The sequence below is a fragment of the Mesoplodon mirus genome (assembly GCF_964341445.2).
Source record: "Mesoplodon mirus genome assembly, chromosome: 7".
NCBI lineage: Eukaryota > Metazoa > Chordata > Mammalia > Artiodactyla > Ziphiidae > Mesoplodon > Mesoplodon mirus.
Window position 1 is genome coordinate 125,998,521 of NC_138983.1, and position 20,892 is coordinate 126,019,412.

At 52.8% G+C, this 20,892-nt stretch overlaps 1 protein-coding gene across 1 annotated transcript in view; it reads right to left on the reverse strand.

The window, feature by feature from the left end:
- Positions 1-4,904: 4,904 nt before the first annotated feature.
- Positions 4,905-20,892, reverse strand: part of DSCAML1 (DS cell adhesion molecule like 1) — a gene marked incomplete at its 3' end in the record, with an annotated part of 341,904 nt that continues 325,916 nt past the window's right edge. Inside the window, exons 21-33 of the mRNA XM_082626503.1 lie at positions 19,484-19,637; positions 16,081-16,198; positions 15,537-15,700; positions 15,155-15,253; positions 14,214-14,402; positions 13,542-13,829; positions 12,048-12,203; positions 10,223-10,253; positions 9,956-10,074; positions 9,501-9,653; positions 8,690-8,884; positions 7,143-7,454; positions 4,905-5,371 (exon numbers count right to left, since the gene is read on the reverse strand). Of these exons, the coding sequence (XP_082482629.1) occupies positions 4,905-5,371; positions 7,143-7,454; positions 8,690-8,884; positions 9,501-9,653; positions 9,956-10,074; positions 10,223-10,253; positions 12,048-12,203; positions 13,542-13,829; positions 14,214-14,402; positions 15,155-15,253; positions 15,537-15,700; positions 16,081-16,198; positions 19,484-19,637 (2,445 nt within the window). The remainder of the gene's footprint in view (positions 5,372-7,142; positions 7,455-8,689; positions 8,885-9,500; positions 9,654-9,955; positions 10,075-10,222; positions 10,254-12,047; positions 12,204-13,541; positions 13,830-14,213; positions 14,403-15,154; positions 15,254-15,536; positions 15,701-16,080; positions 16,199-19,483; positions 19,638-20,892) is intronic.

Genomic DNA, 20,892 nt, shown 5'->3' on the forward strand with positions numbered 1-20,892 from the left:
TAATCAAGACAATATGGTACTGGCACAAAAACAGAAATATAGATCATTGGAACAGGATAGAAAGCCCAGAGATAAACCCACGCACCTATGGCCAACTATTATGACAAAGGAGGCAAGAATATACAATGGAGAAAAGGCAGTCTCTTCAATAAGTGGTGCTGAGAAAACTGGACAGCTACATGTAAAAGAATGAAATTAAAGAACTAAATGTAAGATTGAATACTCTAAAACTCTTAGAGGAAAATATAGGCAGAACACTGACATAAATTTCAGCAATATCTTTTGGGATCCACCTCCTAAAGTAATGAAAAGATAAACAAAAATAAACAAACAAGACCTAATGAAAATTAAAAGCTTCTGCACAGCAAAGGAAACCGTAAACAAAAGGAAAATACAACCCACAGAATGGGAGAAATTATTTGCAAATGAAGCGACTGACAAGGGATTGATCTCCAAAATAAACAGCTCATGCAGCTCAATATCAAAAAAAAAAAACAAACAACCCAATCAAAACATGGGCAGAGGACCTGAATAGACATTTCTCCAAAGAAGACATACAGATGGCCACAAACACATGAAAGGATGCTCAACATCACTAATTATTAGAGAAATGCAAATTAAAACTACAATGAGGTATGACCTCACACCAGGCAGAATGGCCATCGTCAGAAAGGCCACATACAATAAATGCTGGAGAGGGTGTGGAGAAAGGGGAACCCTCCTACACTGTTGGTGGGAGTGTAAGTTGGTACAGCAACTGTGGGGAACAGTATGGCAGTTCTTTAAAAAACTTAAGAACTACCATATGACCCAGCAATCCCACTCCTGGGCATATATCCGGAGAAAACCATAAGCTGAAAGGGTACATGCACCCCAATGTTCACTGCAGCACTGTACACAATAAGCCAAGACATGGAAGCAAACCTAATGTCCACCTACAGGTGAATGGATAAAGAAGATGTGGTACACATATACAGTGGAATATTACTCAGCCATAAACAAGAATGAAATAATGCCATTTGCAGCAACATGGATGGACCTAGAGATTATCACACCAAGTGAAGTAAGTCAGGAAGAGAAAGACAAATACCATATGATATCACTTATATGTGGAATCTAAAAAATGATACAACTGAACTTATTTACAAAACAGAAACAGACTCACAGACTTCAAAAACACACTAATGGTTACCAAAGGGGAAAGGTGGGGGGGAGGGATTAATCAGGAGTTTGGGATTAACATACACACACTACTATATATAAAATAGATAACCAACAAGGACCTACTGTATAGCACAGGGAACTCTACTCAATATTCTGTAATAATTTATGTGGTAAAAGCGTCTGAAAAAGAATGGATATACGTATAGGTATAACTGAATCACTTTGCTGTAGAGCAGAAACTAACACAACATTGTAAATCAACTATTCTCTAATATAAAAGTTTAAAAGTTTTAAGAAATAGTTAAAACGGTAAATGTTACTTTGTAGATCTTTTACCACACATACAAAAAATACAAATGCCTGGGTTGAATGCCTGCAAATTGTGATTCAGTTGAGATTGGCGAGATCTGGGCTTGTTTTTTAACAAGCTTCTCAGGTGAATCTGATGTGCAACTAGGATCCACTGGTCTAGCTCTGGTTTTTGGCAGAAGGGAGAGAGCAAGGGCATGGTCTCTCGGAAGCCTTTCTAGAGGAGGGCTTCTTGAACTCTAGGGTGCATACGAATCCTCTAGGGATTTTGCTAACTGCAGATTTGGATCCAGTGGTCCTGGGGTGAGGAACTCACATTTCTAACAAGCTCCTAGGTGATGCTGCTGCTGGACTATGGACCATACTTTGAGTATCAAGATGCTAGAGACACATGGTGGTCTTGTCTGGTGGAGATCTGGAAAGGAGCAGGAAAATGCTTAAGATGACGGCTCCAGATAAAGAGTTCAGTGATGATGAGCCGGGGATGAGTGAGCAGGAGGTGAGCTAATCAGTGAACTAGCTTCTGGGTTCTGTTCAAACAGGCAGGCTTGTGGTTTAGCTAAAGAACGCATCGAGGTTAGAAATCATCAGCCCAAAGAGAGGCATGGACATATATACACTACCAAACGTGGGGTAGATAGATGGTGGGAAGCGGCCGCATGGCACAGGGAGATCAGCTCGGTGCTTTGTGACCGCCTGGAGGGGTGGGATGGGGAGGGTGGGAGGGAGGGAGATGCATGAGGGAAGGGATGTGGGAACAGATGTATGTGTATGACTGATTCACTTTGTTATAAAGCAGAAACTAATAAAAAATTTAAAAAAAAAAAAAAAAAAAAAAAAAAAAGAAATCATCAGCCCACAAAACTGTGTGGATTTTGCACGAGTCTGTCTGAATTTCCAGAACTCGTGTTTCTTAGTAAGGGGTCCCAGCTCACTGAGCACAAGTGAAACTGGCTCGTGCTTCACTGCTCTGTTGCCTCTTCAAGTCCTTTTCCTCCTACAAGGTCCACCTCTGGTCCAAGGCCTTCTCCAACAGAGCCCCAGAGCTGAACACCTCCCCTGCTATTACTGTCCCTGCCAGAGTCAGCCCATCAGATCCGCCCACTCCATCCAGCTCAGCATGTTGTAGAGGCTCCCCTCCCTGAATGGCTAACAGTTCCACACTGGCTGCTTTCCCATCAGTGAGCCCAGCTGGGTCACTTGGTCCTGGCGGAGTGCATCATCCTCGGGGTAGAACTGAAACTCAGCCTCTGAATAGTGAAACATGGGGCAGGATGACCCAGTGGTTAAGGAATCAGATGCTCTTGGTTTGAACCGCATCTCCATCTCTTCCTGCTCCTCTAACCTTGGATAACTTACTCAGCTCTCCAGGGCTCCAGCTTTCTCACCTGCCCAATGGAGATGGTGATGCCGACTTCCCAAACCTGCCGTGAGTTTACATCAGCCTATCTTCAATGAGAACTCGGGGCTTGATCATTGTGCCTGCAGTTTGAGAAGTGACCTGCAGGTGGCGCATGCAGCCCTGGGGAGGTGGCCCGTCCTCCAGTGATGGAAGGAGTCTGGAGGGCTTTTTCTCACTAATACCGTTAGCAGATTCTCCGGGTGCATCCGGGCTGAGAGGGACTCTCCCCAAGGGCCTAGGAGTCACCCAGGAGCACATAACCTCTGCCCCCTCCCCTCTTTCATGCCAGCAGCCCCCCCCCCCGCAATGTAGTTACCCATGGTGGGGAGCTCCTGTGTCCGCACTCGCTGGGGCTCAGGAAATGTTTGTGGAATGAGCTGCTTATTGGAAAGTGCTTCTATCCAAGGTCATGCATGCCAGGCAGGGCTTCCCTGTGGCCCAGACTGACGGGTACAACTCACATCCTGCACACACCTTCCCTTCCTCCCTCCCTCCCTCCCCAGCCCTGGGGTCCCCTTCCCTCTTCCTTCTCTCCGTTTTGGGGAAGGGGTCGTGGGAACAGCAGGCTCACCTTCCTTCCAGATTCCGGGTCCACAACTCAGTCTCGACTTTGGGTGCTGAGCTCAGGAGCCCCCTTTGTACTTCTGAGGGACACTTCCTTTTCACCCAGGGTCCTGGCCACCGCAGAGGGGCTCCGTGAACTCCACGCCTCTGGGCTTTTGCGTTCTCCTGGGTCTTTCCCTCTCCTCTGCCTATCCAAACCCTCACGTCTTTGAAGCCCCGTTCACGTGCCCTTTGACCCTCTTCTCAGAAACGGCTCCTTTACGTACCTGCACGTGGGTGCGATTCCTTCCACCTGGAATCTAATTGCAGCTCCTCTGACGCCAGGTGCCCCCCCTCACGCTGCCTCATTCTCTCTGGCTGCAACCCATTCCCCTCCTCCATGAGCCCTTTTCACGGCTCCGACCTCTGATGACCTCACTCCTTCTCTCTTTGGCCTTATCTTGTCCTAACAGTCAGCCCAGAACTTCAGGCTCTGGACGGACCCCCAGGGTAATATTATCTCTCCTTCCCTTCCCAGTTTAGAGGCATCTCTTACACAACTGCTTTGTTCCCCTGGCTACACTGCTTTCTCCCAAAGGAGAGAAGCCAGTAGACACAGCCTTCCACCCCCATACCAGCTCCCCAGCGCTCTCTCCAAGGTTGCCTCATTTTACCGATAAGCAAACTGTGGCTCAGAGAGGTTTAGGAGCTCGCTCAAAGACACACAGCTGGTTCCCTGTAGGGCCCAGCACAGAAGTGCTCAAGGAGGCAGATTGGCTAATGAAAAGCCTTTTTAAAAGTTTAACGTGCTGAACTAAAGCCGGGCTTCTTGAAGTCTCTCCCTGAGAGACAGACGGCCTGGTATAGGGGCCTCTCCTCCCTGCCTCCCCACTGGCCCTTGCCAAATGGGAAAAAAGCCACCATGTAGAAACATAACCTTTATTGCACACGGCGCTGGGTCTTTTTTCATAGAAAAAGGTATCAACACATAAGCATCTGCAAATTGAAGCAACTCCTGGTTTTCTTGGAACAGTAAAATCGCATGCAGTGTCTCTGAGTTGGGATTTTGGTCTTTGTCAAAACCACCTAGATTGGAGGGAGGGTGAGTGGGAGGGAAAAATTGCTGAGCCTTTGTGCCTCTGTCTCAAAATAAGGTGAGAGAAATATATAGATATATAGCTTGTCGATGTGTTCCTCTCTCTATATATATGTATATATCTCTCCACACATATTTTGTGGGGTGGGGAATTTGACTTGCACTGTCAAATTCTTTGTGCCCTGGCTTCATGGAGAAGAAGAAAATAGTTTCATTTGTACAAAAGAGTTCTATGTACAAGCGTTCATGACTTGGGGGTTGTCTTTCCCTTGTTGGTTGGTTTTTGTCTGTCAATTTAATATAAATAATGCAGGAAATCAGCCCAGCTGGTGTGTGAGGGCCGGAGGTGCAGACAGGTCCAGGCGGAGGGCCGCTCTTCTGGTTGTGCCCCTACACCAGGGTGTAGGATTTGGAGTAGGCCCCGGCTCCCTGCTTCTGAGACCTCCCTACCCCTGATGTGCTCATCTCGAGAAGTGAGTCCCTGGAGCCCCCCATTTTGGTGTGTGGGCCCCCGGCCCGCGGAGGCTCAGTGCTGGGGGCCGGAGGGGCGGCACTGGGGGCAGCCGGGGGCTCGGCAGGGGTGGGACCGGGTGCCGGGGGTGCCGTGCCAGCTGGGGGAGCTGGCATGGCCAGAGTCCTCTGAGGTAAGGTGGCTGTGGCGGTGGCCCCCGGGTGCGGGAGGCCCAAGGGCTTGCTGGCAGGGTCCAGGGTCAGGTGGCGAGCCTGGGGCTGGTAGGTTCGAGCCAGGTTCCTGATGGAGGCCTCGCGGGGCGGGACCACGGGGCAGGGCTCCCGCCCGTCTGCCTTTCGGAAGAAGGCCTCCGACTTGGCGTAGAGGGGCAGGTTACAGTAGTCACCTGGAATGGAGGAAGCAGGGCGTGTTAGTGCTGGAGGCCTCTTGGAACCAGCGGCCAGCTTGTTCCCCCACCCCTACCCCTCAGTCTTCTCCCTGACCTGGCATAGGAGTCCCTCCACCAGACAGGCAGTAAAGAGTCGAGGAAAGATGTTACTTGGCCTCTCTGAGCCTCAGTTTTCTTATCTATGCAATGGGGATAATCATATTTCCCTACAGGAATACTGTGAGGAGGGAATGAGATAAAGTAAGGAAAGCGCTTAGTACAGTGGCTAGCGCACGGCAGTGCTCAGTAAATTGATACCCATTGTTAATTGATCACTATAGCCGATCAGCTTCAGCTGGTGAAGAGCTCATTTGTAAACAGGGATGTCCTAAGAGCTCTGGCTGTTAGAAAGCGTTTTTTTTTTTTTTTTTTTTGGCATGTTGCGTGGCTTGTGGGATCTTAGTTCCCCGACCAGGGATCGAACCCGGGTCCATGGCAGTGAAAGCGCCAAGTCTCAACCACTGGACCGCCAGGGAATTCCCTAGAAAGCTTTTCTTTACTCCGAGGAGGAAAGGAATGTCACTCCCTGTCACCTCCCCACATTCAGCCCGATTCTGTCCTCTGAGGACCCCCAGAACAAGGCTTTCCCCTCTTTCTCACCGCGGCCTTTCAGACATCTGAAGTCAGCTACATTTCCCCATCCCTCTCCTTCGTCTCCTCTTCTCCAGGCAGAATGTTCCAAATTTCTTAAAGTGCCTCCACGGGGCAAGCTTCTAGGACCCTCACATGCTGATCCCTCTGCCCTGTGAGCACCCTCGCCTCTGCACGTGCCTCTCTCCCGTTCACTGTGCCAGGCACTTTCCTTAGGTCATCTCGTTTAGTCCCCACAGCCCCCTGCGTAGGTTAATACCTGCCTGCATTTTGCAAGTGAGGAAACTGAAGTTCAGAGAGATTAAGTAATTTGCCCAACTTCACACAGCTACACAGGGAGGGGGAGTCATTCAGGGCTGCTCGTCTCCTAAGTCTTTGTCATTTCTGTTACCCCAGGCTCTTCTCTAGATGACCCTGAGCCCCTAGGTCAGCATGGCCACTTAGCAAGGCCAGTGCTGAGCAGACCAGATTGCCTGCTTTGACAGCCTGGGCCTTGCACCCTGTGGCCCTAATGTCTGCTGGGGGGCTTCCCTGCTCCCCTCCCCCTGGTTATCCTAGACCTGCCCTGCTGACCCCAAAGGACATATGCTCTGGCCAGGCCCCTGGAGTCAGATGGTTCCCAGTCAGGCTAGGTCCTTGCCCACCAAGAGGTTTGGCCACCACGGGCTGAACTGCCAGGATTGCTCCTTTGGGTCTAGATTAAGTTCCAACAGTATTGAGACCAATGGCCATTGGGCAGCTGACCCCATAAGCATTCTCTTTCCATCCTGGCATAGCTTCAGATTAAGGGAATGATCACTACTTAATGAGAACCTACTATGTGCCAGGCACGTATATCATTTCTAATGATCCTTACAACAATGCAAAGTATATGCTATCAGTTGCATTTTACAAATGAGAAAATTAAGGCCAGAGAGGTTAAATGACTTGCCCAAGGTCACAGCAGTATTAAGAGGTTAAGCCAGGATGTGCGCCCTGATCTGCCTGCTCCCAAGCCCTTGTTCTTTGCACTACCCCCCGACTGCCAAGAAGCCGTGCTGGGCTGGCAGGACCCAGGTGCAGTTAGGGCTAGGTCTAGCCAGGGCTCGTGGGGTTTGGGGGCAGGGGACACAGCAAGGGAGGTGGTCTGAGCGCTCACTCTTGTTGGCCCGGTGAGGGATGGGCACAGCCACATTTTTGCCCCGGTCGGCATCCTGGGGCTTGGGTGGGGAGGCGGTGAAGCGGCAGATGCCAGGCTCTGAGGGTGTGCTCATGGATGTCATGCTGTCGGCGTTCTCGTTGGTGCCTGTGGTCATCTGGTCAGAGGAGCTGTCGGAGATGAAGCATTCGGTGATCTCAAACTTGGCATGCTGCAGTTGTTCCTCCAGCTTGGCATGCTCATAGGCCCGGGCCAGCTCCTCATAGGTGGAAGAGGCGCTCTCAGTGGACACCATGCTGTTCCGTCCTTTGTCTGGGGAGATGGAAGGCACAGAGTTGAGGGGAAATGAGTGGCACCTCCCATATTCATTGCAGCATTATTTACAATAGCCAAGACATGGAAGCACCTGTATGTCCATTGGTGGATGAGTAAATAAAGAATATGTGATATATATATATATATATATATATATACACACACACACACACACACACGCACACACACACACACACACACAAAATGAGATATTACTCAGCCATAAAAAAGGAAATCTTGCCATTTGGGAAGATATGGATGGACCTTGAGGGCATCATGCTAAGTGAAACAAATCAGACAGAGAAAGACAAACACTGTATGATCTCACTTATATGTGGAACCTAAAAAACCCCCAACAACACCAAACAAAACCCCCAAGCTCACTGATACAGAGAATAGATTGGTGGTGGCCAAAGGTGGGGGGTGGGAGCTGGGCAAAATGGGTGAAGGTGGTCAAAAGGTACAAACTTCCGGTTATAAATAAGTCATGGGGATGTAATGTACAGCATGATAACTATAATTAATAACACTGTATTGAATATTTGGAAGTTGCTAAGAGAGTAGTTCTTTAAAGTTCTCATTATAAGAAAAAAAATTGTAACAATACATGGTGATGGGTGTTAACTAGACTTACTGTGGTGATCATTTTGCAATATATTACAAATATCAGATCATTATGTTGTACACCTGAAACTAAATGTTATACGTCAATTATATCTCGATAAAAAATAAAGTGGGTTTATGGGGAAAGGGTGTAAATGAGATCAGACTGAGCAGTTCCCCTACCCATAAGCCCAGCTGCCATCTGAAAGCCTGACTATGGAGTGGACCAGGCTCACAAGGTCCTGCTCTCTGCCTGTGAAGGTAGTGGTGGTGGCAGAAGTGGGATATTTGATGTGCTGCCTAATGAAGGGCAGAACATCTTTCATTCTTGAAAATAAGCATCATCCTCTGAGCAGCACTCAGCCTTTTCTCCAACAAACATCATGTGTACCATTTTCTCTGTCATCTTTTGGGAGAGCAAAACGAAATCCTTGACCAAGCAGAGCTCCGCTAGGTCAAGTGTTTTTGTCATAGCCACAGAGTGAGTCAGTGACCAGCTGGAAATGAAACTGACCTGTGCCTTGGACTCCAACAGCTGGCAGGTAGGAGTTGGGAAAACCAAAGGTGGAGATGGATAATGGGGGAGCTGGAGGAGAGTGAGCAGAATGAAGGCAGGTCCTTGGGCTTACCTGTGTCCTGGGAGAGGCTGGCACTGTAGCTGTCACTCTCGGTGACAGTGACACCATGCTGGGAGCCCACAGTGCGCCAGTCGGAGGTGAGGGTGCGGGCGGGTGTGGAGGCCTGGCACTTGGTCAGAGTCCACTGGCTTGAGTACCGGTTCCGGGTGCTGTGGGCTGACTTTACATTCTTCCTGGACACTGGATCTGCACAGAGGAAGCAAGAGCTAGTACCGTCCAGCTGCAGGCATTCAGGCTTGGGCAGCTGGCATGTACCAGAAAGGGCAGCAGGAGCAAGGGAGGAGGAAGCAGCAGCCACAGAAGCTCCCCTGGGAAAGCTGAGCGAGCTGCCTTTCCTGACCACACAGCTGTCTGTGGAGGAGGAGAGCAGCAGTGTCGGGCACTGGGCGGCGTCCTAGTCCTCCCCGGCCACCCTGTCTTTTCCTCCAGCCTGGGAAGAATGTCACCTCATCTCCTGCTGCCTCCTGACTGTCCGTTCAGTCCCTACAGTCCTGGATGTATTCTATGCTTATGTCCAGAGTCATAGTGGAAGATGCAGAAGGCCCTTGGAGAGAAAGAACAACTAACGCTCTCAAAATGTCTAGGTAAGGAAACTGAGGCCCAGAGAGATATGGTTAGTGACACGCCCAAGGCCATAGCTAGTGAGTCTATAATCAAGGTCTCTAGACTCTGATTCCAGTGCTCTTTCCCTTCTTCCACGCTGCTCCTCCCTCCTTTTTAAAAAAAATGTCACCTCTGTCTTATGCTGTGCCCACGAAACCCCGTGTGGGAGGAGGGCTGTCTCCCCGGGGATAATGCATACTGGTGCCTGGCCGGATGTCAGACATGTCGATGAGGGGTCCTGTGCTCTGGATGAGGGCTGGGTGGTGCAAGGAGACACCGGTGCAGAAACTCTGAGGGTTGACAGCTTGGCTGAACTCAGCATCCGTCACAGGAATGGTGGCCTTGTCATCTCCTGGGGGAAGAAGTACAATCAGCAGCAGTCCTTCCCTTTGGGCACCATCTTTGCTTCCCAAATTTCTCTTTGTCTTTATCCAACAATGAAACCAAGAAAGGTCAGGTCAAGTCTTCCCATTAACGGAGGAGGAAACCTAGTCCTTGAGAGAAGCTGCAGCGAGTTCCTAGGTTGTTGAGTTGTTGATGGGGCTGCTTCTGGAACCCTGGGCACTGTGTGAGGACTGGTGGTTGCCCTTCGTGGGATGTGGCCTGGGGAAGCACACTCAGCAGGACAGAGAGCTCATGGCACCTGTCACTCACCCAGCTGCTTGATGCCCTCCTTGTCCTCGATGAGTAGCTGGACCCTGGGGATGTCAATGTGTAGCCGTGGGCCCTGGGGTGGCCCCTTCACGGGGGTGTCAAAGCTTCGGTTGTTCTTGCTGTGGAGAGAAGGGTTGGAGGTGGGTGACTCAGCAGCCATAACGGGTTGGGGGAGGGGTTTTGCAGGACAGTGGGGTCTTAGAAACCTGTACCCTGAAGGGAGGAAGGGGGAGGGGAGGAGAGAGGAAGCAGCTATGTGACACCCACCTTATTAACATTTCTGCCAAACTCTTTGCATCTGCAAAACAGTAGAGAGGGGACTGAGTGAGAATGGAGTCTGAGAAGGATGAGAATTGGAAGAGGCACGGGGAACAAGGTGGGAGAACTTCCTAAAATGGGGCCAGGGCTAGTCTCCTGGGAAGAAATATAAGGAGTTCTGAGACAGTCCAAAACATAAGGTCTCACTGCTCCCAATTCAGGATTTGGCTCAGTTCTGCTTTCCTTTCCTCAGATTTTTATCTAATAGGGAGATCCTTCCCAAAGCAGAGGGTATGTAAAGTGCTCCATCAGCTTCCTGAATTGACTCTAATCAAACAAAACATCATAGCAGTCTGGAAATGGGCATCAGTGGTAGGTCTGTCCTCAGGTATCTGTTGGGGAGAGGAGAGAGTGGGGAATGAAGTAGAGGGGGTCAATGGGTATCTCCAGATGACTTCAACCAAGAAGCTTCATATCCTTCTCTAGGACATCTGTCCCCAAAAAGTCCATGGATGGATTTGAGGGTCACTGCTTTGTCTCAGAGGAGCCTTGAATAGGTTCAGGACTCTCAGGTTAGGAATTGATAAGAGAGGAGAAGCAAAGGACCCAGGTAATCCACTAGACCTCTGATAACTGAGAATGAGCTGTTAGATCGAATCTAGCTTCATGAACGCATTCAACCATCTATCTACCCACTCATCCATCCATTCATTATTGATCTATCCACCTGTCAATCCATCCCACCCATACATCATGCATTCATTCAACTACCCATCCATCCATCCATCCATCCATCCACTGATCCAACCATTCCTCCATTCAACCATCAACCCATCCAACCATCTAATCATCTGTACAATCATCTGTTCAACCATTCATCTAATTATCCATTCTTCTATTCAACCATTCATCCAATCATCCATTCATACAACCATCTATCCATCTTATCATCCATCTATCCATCCAAGTATCCATCCATCCATCCATCCATCCATCCATCCTTCCATTGATCCAACCATCGATTCAACTATCAATCCATCAACCATCCAATCTTCCATCCATCCATCCAACCATCCATCCATTTAACAACCATTAACCACCCACTGAATCATCCTTTCATCTACCCAACTCCTAAACAAACACCCTAGGCAGGCTTAGTCATTCCCTCTTCTGTGCTATTATTGTGCCTTGGCTGTGAATTCTATAAGGGCATGGGCTGTTCCTTCTTCATTCATCTTTACACCTCCAATGTCTGGCAGTATCTACAATACAGCAGATACTCAATAAATGTTTTCCAGATGTGTGAACAGACATTTATTAAGCAACTAGTGGGTCCTGGGGAAATCAGGTAAATCAGACCCATTCATGCCAGACTATGGTAGCAGGTGTTGGGACAGGGGGTGATATTAAAAATATTTAGCACCTGACAAGGCATGGAAACAGCTCAGGCAAACCAGAGCAAAGTCTTTAGTGGCTGGGTCCTAGGAAAGTCTCGGGGATCCTATATGAGAGAATGGAGCATCCAGGGAAGAAGGGAGTAACATCTATTTACCAATCAACATGGAAATGTTTAAATATTTTAACAAGCAATATGGTTTTACCACTGTGTACCTCTAAAAGTCAGCCCTGGTGAGGGCAGGCACAAAGTCCTGGGGGCATAGAGGAGGAAGCAGTGAACAACCAAGGGGTTTCAGAAGGCTGGAGTGGCAGCTCTCCCTTCAAGGGGACACGGGCACTCCTCCTTGTCCAGATGGTGCTGTGGGCCAGTGGAAAGTGGCCAGCGTGGCTGAGGGTCAGCACTCCCTCCCAGGAAGCCCATAGGAAACTCGCCCACCTCGGAGTCGCTTCAGCCGCTTCTCTTTCCTCTTCTTGCGAATGATGAAGAGCAGTGCCACCCCCAGGGTGGCCAGGATGACCGGGCAGCCAATGGTGAACAGCTTCTTCACATCGTCCCCCTCGCCTTGTGCAGACTTGATGGGCGGGATGGTGCCTGAACAGGGGTGCAGAAGGGAGTCAGTTGTCCCTTATGAGTTGAGTGTTATGCAGAGTCTCATGGGCCAGGCAGCCCTTGGCCCTCTTTTGCTGCCTTTGGTCTCACTCTGATCTCTACTTCCTGGTGCAGAGCCCCAACTCTCCCCTCTGCTCCCCCTAATTCTGGTCCCATCAGGACAGCCATGAACAGTTGTGTAGTTTTTATACTGCATATGCTATTAGTGACTTCCTTTTAGAATTTTCCTAAAGTCTCTCAGAGATAGTCTACTGCTTGTTGGAGTTCAGTGTTCATTTCTAGAATGCTGAACTTAGATTCCCACATCCAGCTGGTAAGGTTGAGGGGGATGGTGAGGACCGTAGGAGAGAAAAGTCAGGGAAGTGGGATCCTGTGCTCTCTTCCCCAGATGGAGGCAAAAGCCACTAAACACCCTGCATTCTCTCCCTGCTCCCCATCCCGTGGGCGAAATCTGCTAACCTTGGGGGCCGCAAGGAGGCAATGCTGAGTTCTCCTGCTGACATGGCCTTCTGCCAAGCCCTGATGCTTGCTTGTTTCAAAACCTCACTTAAGAGTCATCTCCTTCATGAAGCCTTCCTTGTTTGAGCCCATCCCCTTCCGATACCACTTCTATTCTGTTTCCTTAACACATAGGTAGACTCAATTTAGCTTGTGACAGCTGGTCCCTATGAATTCAGCCCTCTATGTGCTTAAATGCATGTGTGTGCATGAGTGTGAGGTGCCCCCATGTGGCAGATAGCAGTTAGTACTCACTAAACATCCGTGTGCTCATTTACATTCCCCAGACTTCCTGGCAGTTAGATTAGAACATGTTCAAGACGGCATAGCTAAAGATGGTGGCCAGCCAACCCTCACAAAGTGTTATGAGAGTGAGAAACAAATCTTTATTGAAATCAAGCCATGAAGCTTTTAGTGTTTACTTGTTACTGCAGCACAGGCTACCCTGTCTTGGCTAATGTACCATCTGAGCAGAGGGTTCTTATAGGGCAGGACCGCAACTGCATCTCTACCTCCCTCTCATCTCTTTGAAGCAACGGAGAGCAAGGGTTGCACCTTCAAGGGCCCTCTGTCTTTAGCGTTACTGACCTGCTTGTCTGCCTATCCATCTGTGTTGGTCACAGGTATATCTACCCACTTACCTGTCTACCCATCTGCTGCTCCTTGGCCTGTCCTTTGCTTGCTTATTCAACTGTCAGCCTTTGTCCCTGACTATAGTCCTGCCTCTTTTCTATTTGTGTGTCTATCTCTTTATGTGTCTGCCTCTCTGCCAGCTTCCCTGGCAGCACCTTGCTCCAGCCCTGCCCACCCTTTCCGACTCACTGCCATCGTAGTCCAGGGTGGCGAACTGGGTGGTCTCATTGCCGCAGCCAGCGCTGTTGCAAGCCCTCATGCGCAGCTCGTACCACGTGGCCTCTCGCAGCTCGGTCAGAAACACCTCCCCGGACCTGTTGGCGCGCAGGCCCTGCCAGGCCCAGGTGCCCTTGGGCCGGTACTCCAGCACGATGGCTGTGATAGGGCAGCCCCCGTTGCTCCAGCCCTGCAGGTTAAGCCGAGCATGTGTGGAGTTGATGTGGGTGAAGAGGTGCTGGTCTTTGCTGAAGGAGGGCTCTGGGGGGCCAGAGGGAGAGAGAGAGGTTAGAGAGACTGGGAAAGATTTCCCTGGGCAGCTGGGACCACAGTGGCTCCAGGGGATCGGTGGGAGGCGCAGATGGGAGTAGGGATGCTCCAGGGGACAGAGGGGAGGAAGAAGAGGAGGGAGAGAAGGACAAGGAGAGAAGGGCCTGGCCAAGGAGGAAGACAGGTGCAGGAAAAAGGAAGAGGTGAGCCACCCATCTGCCATCCCACCACAGGGAAGCGGGGCCAGTTTCTCCTACTGTGACTCATCCGACGCTGCAGTGGTGGGAAGTAGGTGGAGTCTCCCCTTGAGTCTCCACGCTCCCCTGAGCCCTCCTTCCCTACCCCAGCAGCCTTCCACCCCGGCCTGGGCCTTACCCCGCCCGTGGGTCTTGGCCTCGATGATCTCACTGATGCGCCCAGAGCCCACGCTGTTCTTGGCTGCCAGCTTCACCTTGTACCAGGTGCCACACTTGAGGCTGTCCAGCCTGAAGGACCGCTCGCTCGAGCTGACGAACACATCCTTCCACTCCTCGCTGTTGTCCACCGAGTACTGCAGCACGAAGCCTGCCCGGGAGGTTTGCCTGGCTCAGGTCGGGCAGGGCGGGGCCTGGGGTACCCCAACAGGCATCATGGGGCTGGGCGCCGCAGGGGGCAGGGGGTGCTTTGGCCACTGGGATGGGGTGGATGCAAATTAGATGCAAAATGGAAAGGCCCTGGGCTGAGTTGTAGGGCTCTCTCCTGTCAGCGCTTGTGTTGGGGTTGAGAAGCCAAGGTGGGGAGGCGAGCAGAAACCAGAGCTGTGAGGCTTACGAGGGGTCCTATCTAGACCCTACTACTCCATATTTAGTCCCCTGGCCCCGGAGCATCAGCCTCACTTGGGAGCTCGTTAGACAGGCACATTCTCAGCCTCTACTCCAGACCCCCTGAATCAGAATCTGCTCTTACAAGATCCCCGGGTGATTCATATGCACGTTTAACGTTGAGAAGCACTATCTAGAACTATCTAGCACTATCTACTTTTACAGATGTGGAAACTAAGGCCCAGAGAATTAGACAGGCTTCCTAAGAAAACAGACTGCCTCAGGTTCGCACAGCTCACCAGTGGACAGGAGGGTGGGTGTTGTAGAGCCCAGACATCTAGGCTGGTATATTTTCCATGGCACTTGGGTAACTTCCATGTGGTCTGAATCGCCCCTCCCCCATTATCTCCTAAGCATTATGAGGACAAGCAGTGGGAGTGAGTGAAGCCCTTCCGCTGCCCCTGGGCCCAGAATTCTTTCCCCTGTCTCCCCCCTCCTCATCCAGACCCCTCTCACCTCGGATGGAGCTGCCCCCATTGTCACCTGGAATCCAGGTCAGGGTGATGGACGACGCGGAGGTTTTGGAGACAGTTAGGCGGGGTTGGTCCGGGGGAACTGTGAGGGGAGAGCCACCGGCCCGCACCAGAAGGTTAATCTCTGACACTGGGGTGGGTTGAGGGCGAGGGGCTGGCTGTCCCACCCTCTCGGTGCCACCCTCACTCCTGCTCATTCTCCTCTCTAGCCCTCCTGCCCCCTCTTCCACGGGGACCCTCTGATCCACCAAGGGTCTGTCTCCCCAGTGGCGGGTCTTCTTCCGTTCGATAACCCTCTCTCTCACACGACGGAATTCCTCCATCCCTGTCCCCACCGGAGCCCCACCCGCCTCGCAGGGTCTCACCTTGCACCAGAAGGTTGACGATGATGGTGTCGAAGCCCCCAGTGTTGGTGGCTGTACAGGTGTAGTAGCCCGAGTCCTCAGCCTTCACCGCGCGCAGCAGCAATGTGCCATTGGTGTGGATGAGCCAGTGCCCATCCATGGACACGGGGATGGCCGAGTCTTCGCTGCGGGGGTGGGGGATGGGTTATAGCAGGCATCCCCTCCTCCGGGGGCCTCCCCCAGGTCTGCAAGCAGTTGGAGCTGGGAGTAGTAGGGGGCTGGCTCGGGGACCCTGGATTCTTGGGCTGTTACTCAGTGCTTCCCGGGCATATCCAGGAATCTTGGGCCCTTCAATCACCCAGGGAAGGGAGGTCCTTGGCAGCCAACAGAGGGGAGCCAGGGAGGTCAGGCCTGTGTGTGAGAGTGGTAGCCATGTACCTGGCTGGGCCCCTGCAGGGCTGGAGGTGACTGAGTCGCTGGAAGGGAGGGACATTGGTTCTCTTCATGGCTCCTCTGCGGTGCCCAGCCCTGGGGGTCACCTATCCCTGCGGGGTCCCCCACACACCTGTCCTTGGTCCACTTCACAGCAGGGGCTGGGTCTCCCACTGAATTGCAAGGCAGCCGGACATCTCTCATCCAGGGTGTTGTCACAGTGCCCCCAAAGGATATGATCTTTGCTGGGGCTACAGGAAAGAAAGGATGAGAGACACCCCACTTTTACCACCAGCACTGCACTGGCTACCTTGGGCTTGGGGTGGGGGGAGAGCCCAGGAAATTTCAGATGTGAGTCATTGATTCAACAAACGTTTATCAAACACCTGTTTGGGCCAGGTATCACAGGAGGCTCTGAGGGGCCACAAAATGAATCAGATCTATTCCCTGTCCTCAAGTTGCTCGCCATCCAAGAGGGAGACGGATACTTAAAAAAATCATTAGGGTGAAAAATACTATGGTAGGGGTAGAGACAAGTAACCCTAGGAGCAGAAAGAAGGAGGAATGAACTCTGGCAGTGCAGTGGTGGTGGAGGTAAAGGCCAGGGGCGGCTTCTGGAATTGGCAGCTTTGACTTGAATCTTGAAGGCTAAGAAGGAATTCACCACACAGAGAAGGAAAGGCATGTCGGAAGGGGGAACGGCACTGAGTAGAGGCACGGGGGCCTGAAACACACGATGAGTGGGAGGATCCTTTGGGGCGACCAAAGCCCAGGGTGAGTGAGGAGGGGGCAGCAGAGCCGGGGCCAGAGCGGTGAGCAGGAGGCAGGGGGAGATGGAGGGCTCTGCTGGCACCTCAAGGAGGCTGGGCTTCCTCTTGAGGTCACGAGGAGGCTTACAGGTAAGTAGTGATATGTTCAAAGTAGAGTTTTAGATAAATCCCTGGCTGCTTGCAGAGGATGGTTTGGTGGAGGTCATCTTTTTTTTTTTTTTTTTTTTGCGGTACGTGGGCCTCTCACTGTTGTGGCCTCTCCTGTTGCGGAGCACAGGCTCCGGACGTGCAGGCTCAGCGGCCATGGCTCACGGGCCCAGCTGCTCCATGGCATGTGGGATCCTCCCGAACTGGGGCACGAACCCATGTCCCCTGCATCGGCAGGTGGACTCTCAACCACTGTACCACCAGCGAAGCCCATGGTGGAGGTGATCTTGCAGGATGAAGACCAGGGACAAGACGGTGGCTGGAGTGCAGGCGAGAGGTGATACAGGGTGGTGGAGAACAGACTAGGGGCTCAAGGGAAGAAATGCCAGGACGTGGGGTCTCCCTAGTTTTGGGGAAGAGATAGAGGGGGAGGTGAGGGTGACTTCCAGGATCCCAACTGGGCCAACCCGATGGGTGCTGGTGCCCTCATGGAGTTGAGGCCCACAGGAGGAGGAGCAGGGTAGGTGGGGGAGACGGGAAGATTCTGCTCACGCTAAACCTGGGGGACACCCATGGGGGTAGCTGGAAAGCAGGTGGATATAAATCTTTTGGAGCATGAGAGAGATGACTGGACCACACTGATGTGCACTCAGCAGCAGACTGACTGAGGTCACCAGGAGGGGGACTGCAGATTGAGAGAGGAGTGGCAGAGCCCTGGGGTCCTCAGCATGCAGGCGTAGAGGAGGAAGGCATGTCCCCGGGGAGACAGGAGCACACTGAAAGGACCCTGATGCACAGGCGGCATCACGGAAAGCAAAGGGAGGCAAAGATGCCAAGGGCCCAGTGAGAAGGCAGTCGTGTCAGGCACCTTGGAGATCTCCAGGCCCAGGGTTGAAAGTGTTAAATTAACCAAGCAACCACGTGCTTCAAGGGGCCACAGTCAGCCCCACTGAGCCACGGGACCCTTCTTGGGGAGAGGGAAGATGTAAGGTGGCTGAGGAAGCAATGTTTAGAGGTTTGGGTGCAGGGAATGGAGGTTCCTTTCCTCTGAGGGCAGCGCCGGGGCGATGGGCTTGGGACAGTAGGTGAGGTCTGGAGGGGCCACCGAGGAACAGAAGGCTGCCTGGGGCAGTGGAGGACCGCCGGGGGCCAGAAAGACGTGGACTGGGCTGAGGGGCCCAGTGAAGACAGCCTCCATCGCGGGGAGAGAGGAGTGTTGGGGGCCTCGGGGATGGCGCCAGGGGCTCTAGAGATCCCGTTCTAGACCCAGTTCTGCCCTGTGGCTGGGACTGGCTCCTGTCCCTCCACCTCCCAGGGCTGCTGTGAGGACAGAAGAGCATGATGTCCACATTTGAAGAAGTACGAAGCCCTCTGGGAACGTGTTCCATTTGATTTCCACAGGGGAAGGGGCCAGCCTTCAGCCAAGACACCCAGGCTCTCAGACCATGCTCTGGGCCAGCGCCAGCTGTCCTGGGAGGATCAGAGGCCCTGGGCCCCTTCCCTCCTGAAGGAGACAAGTCCAGAAGAAGGGGTGGGCAGCCCCTCTGGGAGGAGGGGCCAGGGGAGGTTAGACACCTGAGGCCGTGTGGAAAGAGCCCTGACTTGGAGCCAGAAGAGCTAGCCCACCACTCTCGGCTGTCTTTGCAGACCATGCCACCCCGGCCTCAGAGTGTCCACTGGAAAATGGGATGACAGCCCCCGCTGGCAGGGCAGCTGCGGGTCCTCCATTCAGTGCCCGCTGACCCTGAGCCTGAGGCCAGGGAGGGCAGGCGCCTCTCGGGTCTCAGCCAAAGGAAGCTGGTCACCCCTGGAGGGCGGCTGGGCTGAGGCAGGCACCAACCATCCGAGCCCTGGTCCTGGGGCCCCAGGGCTACAGCGACAGGTGGCTGTGGGACGAGGGAGGGCCCAGGGAAGCCCAGGGTCAGAGTAGAGGCTGGAAGTCTTGGGCCTGTGTGGCTAAGTCCCATGCCCCAGGGTTAGCGCGGGGCAGGCGGCCCGGCAGCTCCGCGAGGTGGCCTCTGTCTCGATCTTGGGCTGAGGCCTCAGAGCTGTCATTCCCTGTAAAGTGGGGGTACATGTGCCCCCATGCCACACGTACGCCCAGGTCAGGGGTTTGGCGGAGCACCCCCAAGAATAGACGTGGGCTTATTCACCCTGCGTGCCCCATCTAGCCCACAGTCTCCTTTGGCATGGCCCCTGTAAACGTCTGTTGGTTGAACGAACCACCAATCAGTGGGGTCACCCCTGCCTGAGGTGTCCGGGCTTTGGAAGGAGGGGGCCGTCTTGCCAGCTCTCTGCGCCGTGGAAGCAGTGTACCCCACCTCAGTCCCCTTTGGAGGAGCTGAGCTGGGCTGGAGTTGGGAGCTGGGGACCAGGGTGCATTACGCCCAGCGCCCCTGGCTAGCAGTGCTGCCTCGAGCCTGTTGTGAGGCTTTCTGGGAGTCAGGGGGCAGCAGAGGCCCGGTCTTGGTGTGTGCAGGAGGGAGGCGGGCGGGCGGCCGGCCAGCCCCTTACAGCCAGGTCACCGACAGGGTGAAGGGAGGACATCCCCTCCCCGGGGAGAACCGGAATTCTAGGTGGGGCGGCTTCTGCCCTCTGCCGCAGTCCCAGGCTGCTCACCCTTGCCAGCAGGCTCGATGGTCACCTTCTCGCTGCCGTTGCCCCGGCCGGCAGAGGTGACGGCAGCCACCCACAGCAGGTACTGCTGTCCTCGGTTTAGGTGGGCGATCCGGTAGAAGAGCTGCTCCGGACTCGTCTCATACTCACTGGGAGCCTGCGGGGCAGAGGCGAACGCATGCTAAGACCCAAGGCCCCTGGGCCTCCACCTCCGCCTCCAGCCTTGCTGGGGGCCCTGGGCTCGGAGGAGGTAATGGCCGGGTTGGGGGCCGGGGAGGCAGGATCCTGCCTAGTCTGCCCTTTCTGGAGCCACACTGAACAGAGTTTGCCCTGGACTTGGCACGGGGCTCAGCCCTGGGAGCTGACGGGCCTGCTCTGACGGGCGTGTTGCTGGGTCAGCCTCAGTTTACCTCTTGGACTGATCTAGGCGCTGGCCACTGTGGCTCCAGGCCAGGAAATGTGAGTGTTCTGAGAGATGGAGGAGAAGGGAGAAGGGAGGAGGGAGGGTCTCAGGAAAACCCTGAGTAAAGGGAGTCTCTGGGAAGAAGCTAAATTACTACATTTGCCTTATTAGGGCTGTAGACAGGCTCCCCTAGCCTGTCCCCAGTCAGAGTCACCTCCCAGCCCTACTGTCTAATTACTGCTCCTTCATTCCTCCCCCCTTCCCCCCACCTCTGGGGGAGGAAGGGGTGGGAGAGGGAACTAAGAAATCTTCAGGGGGCAGCACTTTATTAATGATGATTAGTGGTATAGATCACCATATCTATATTTGTAGGTTATATAAATCTATAAAATTTTTTTAACCAAATGACAGTTTTGACAAGTTGCCAACAAAACAATATCGGATCCCAGTGGTTTTACCAGTTGCTTTGATGAAAAGATTACGTTGCCTTGGAAACCAGAGGCTCAGATATTGAAATGAATTTGAGAAGGAGCTTTTGATAAGCGCTAGTTTGCAGACCTCCTGTCAGCCCCTTCCCTGGTGCAGGCGGGATGGGGCTGACTTTCATTTTATTTTATTTTTTGGTCAGCTGTGGGGTAGGGAAAGCAGGACAGCACCAGGGCCTCTTTGACATCAGGGAGGAAGTCTAGGCAGGGGGAGCAGCCCCGGAACAGATGGGGGGCCCCCAAGGCCAGAGGGAGCTAATAATTAGTTACCTCTGCAGTCACGGGATCCTGCACACACACGCCTACATGCACACGCTCACACGCACATGGACATGTAGACACATTCACGCACGTGCTGAGGGACAGACCTCCAGACAGATATGGGGTCACAGAAGGACATTCTCTGTCCGCCATGGGAGGGCTGAGGGGCCCAGTGACTTATAATAGGAGAAAACGTCCTTTTTGGCCCCAGACTGTCTGCAGGGAGATGCTCGGGAGAAGGTACAGGCATCCCCACAACACAC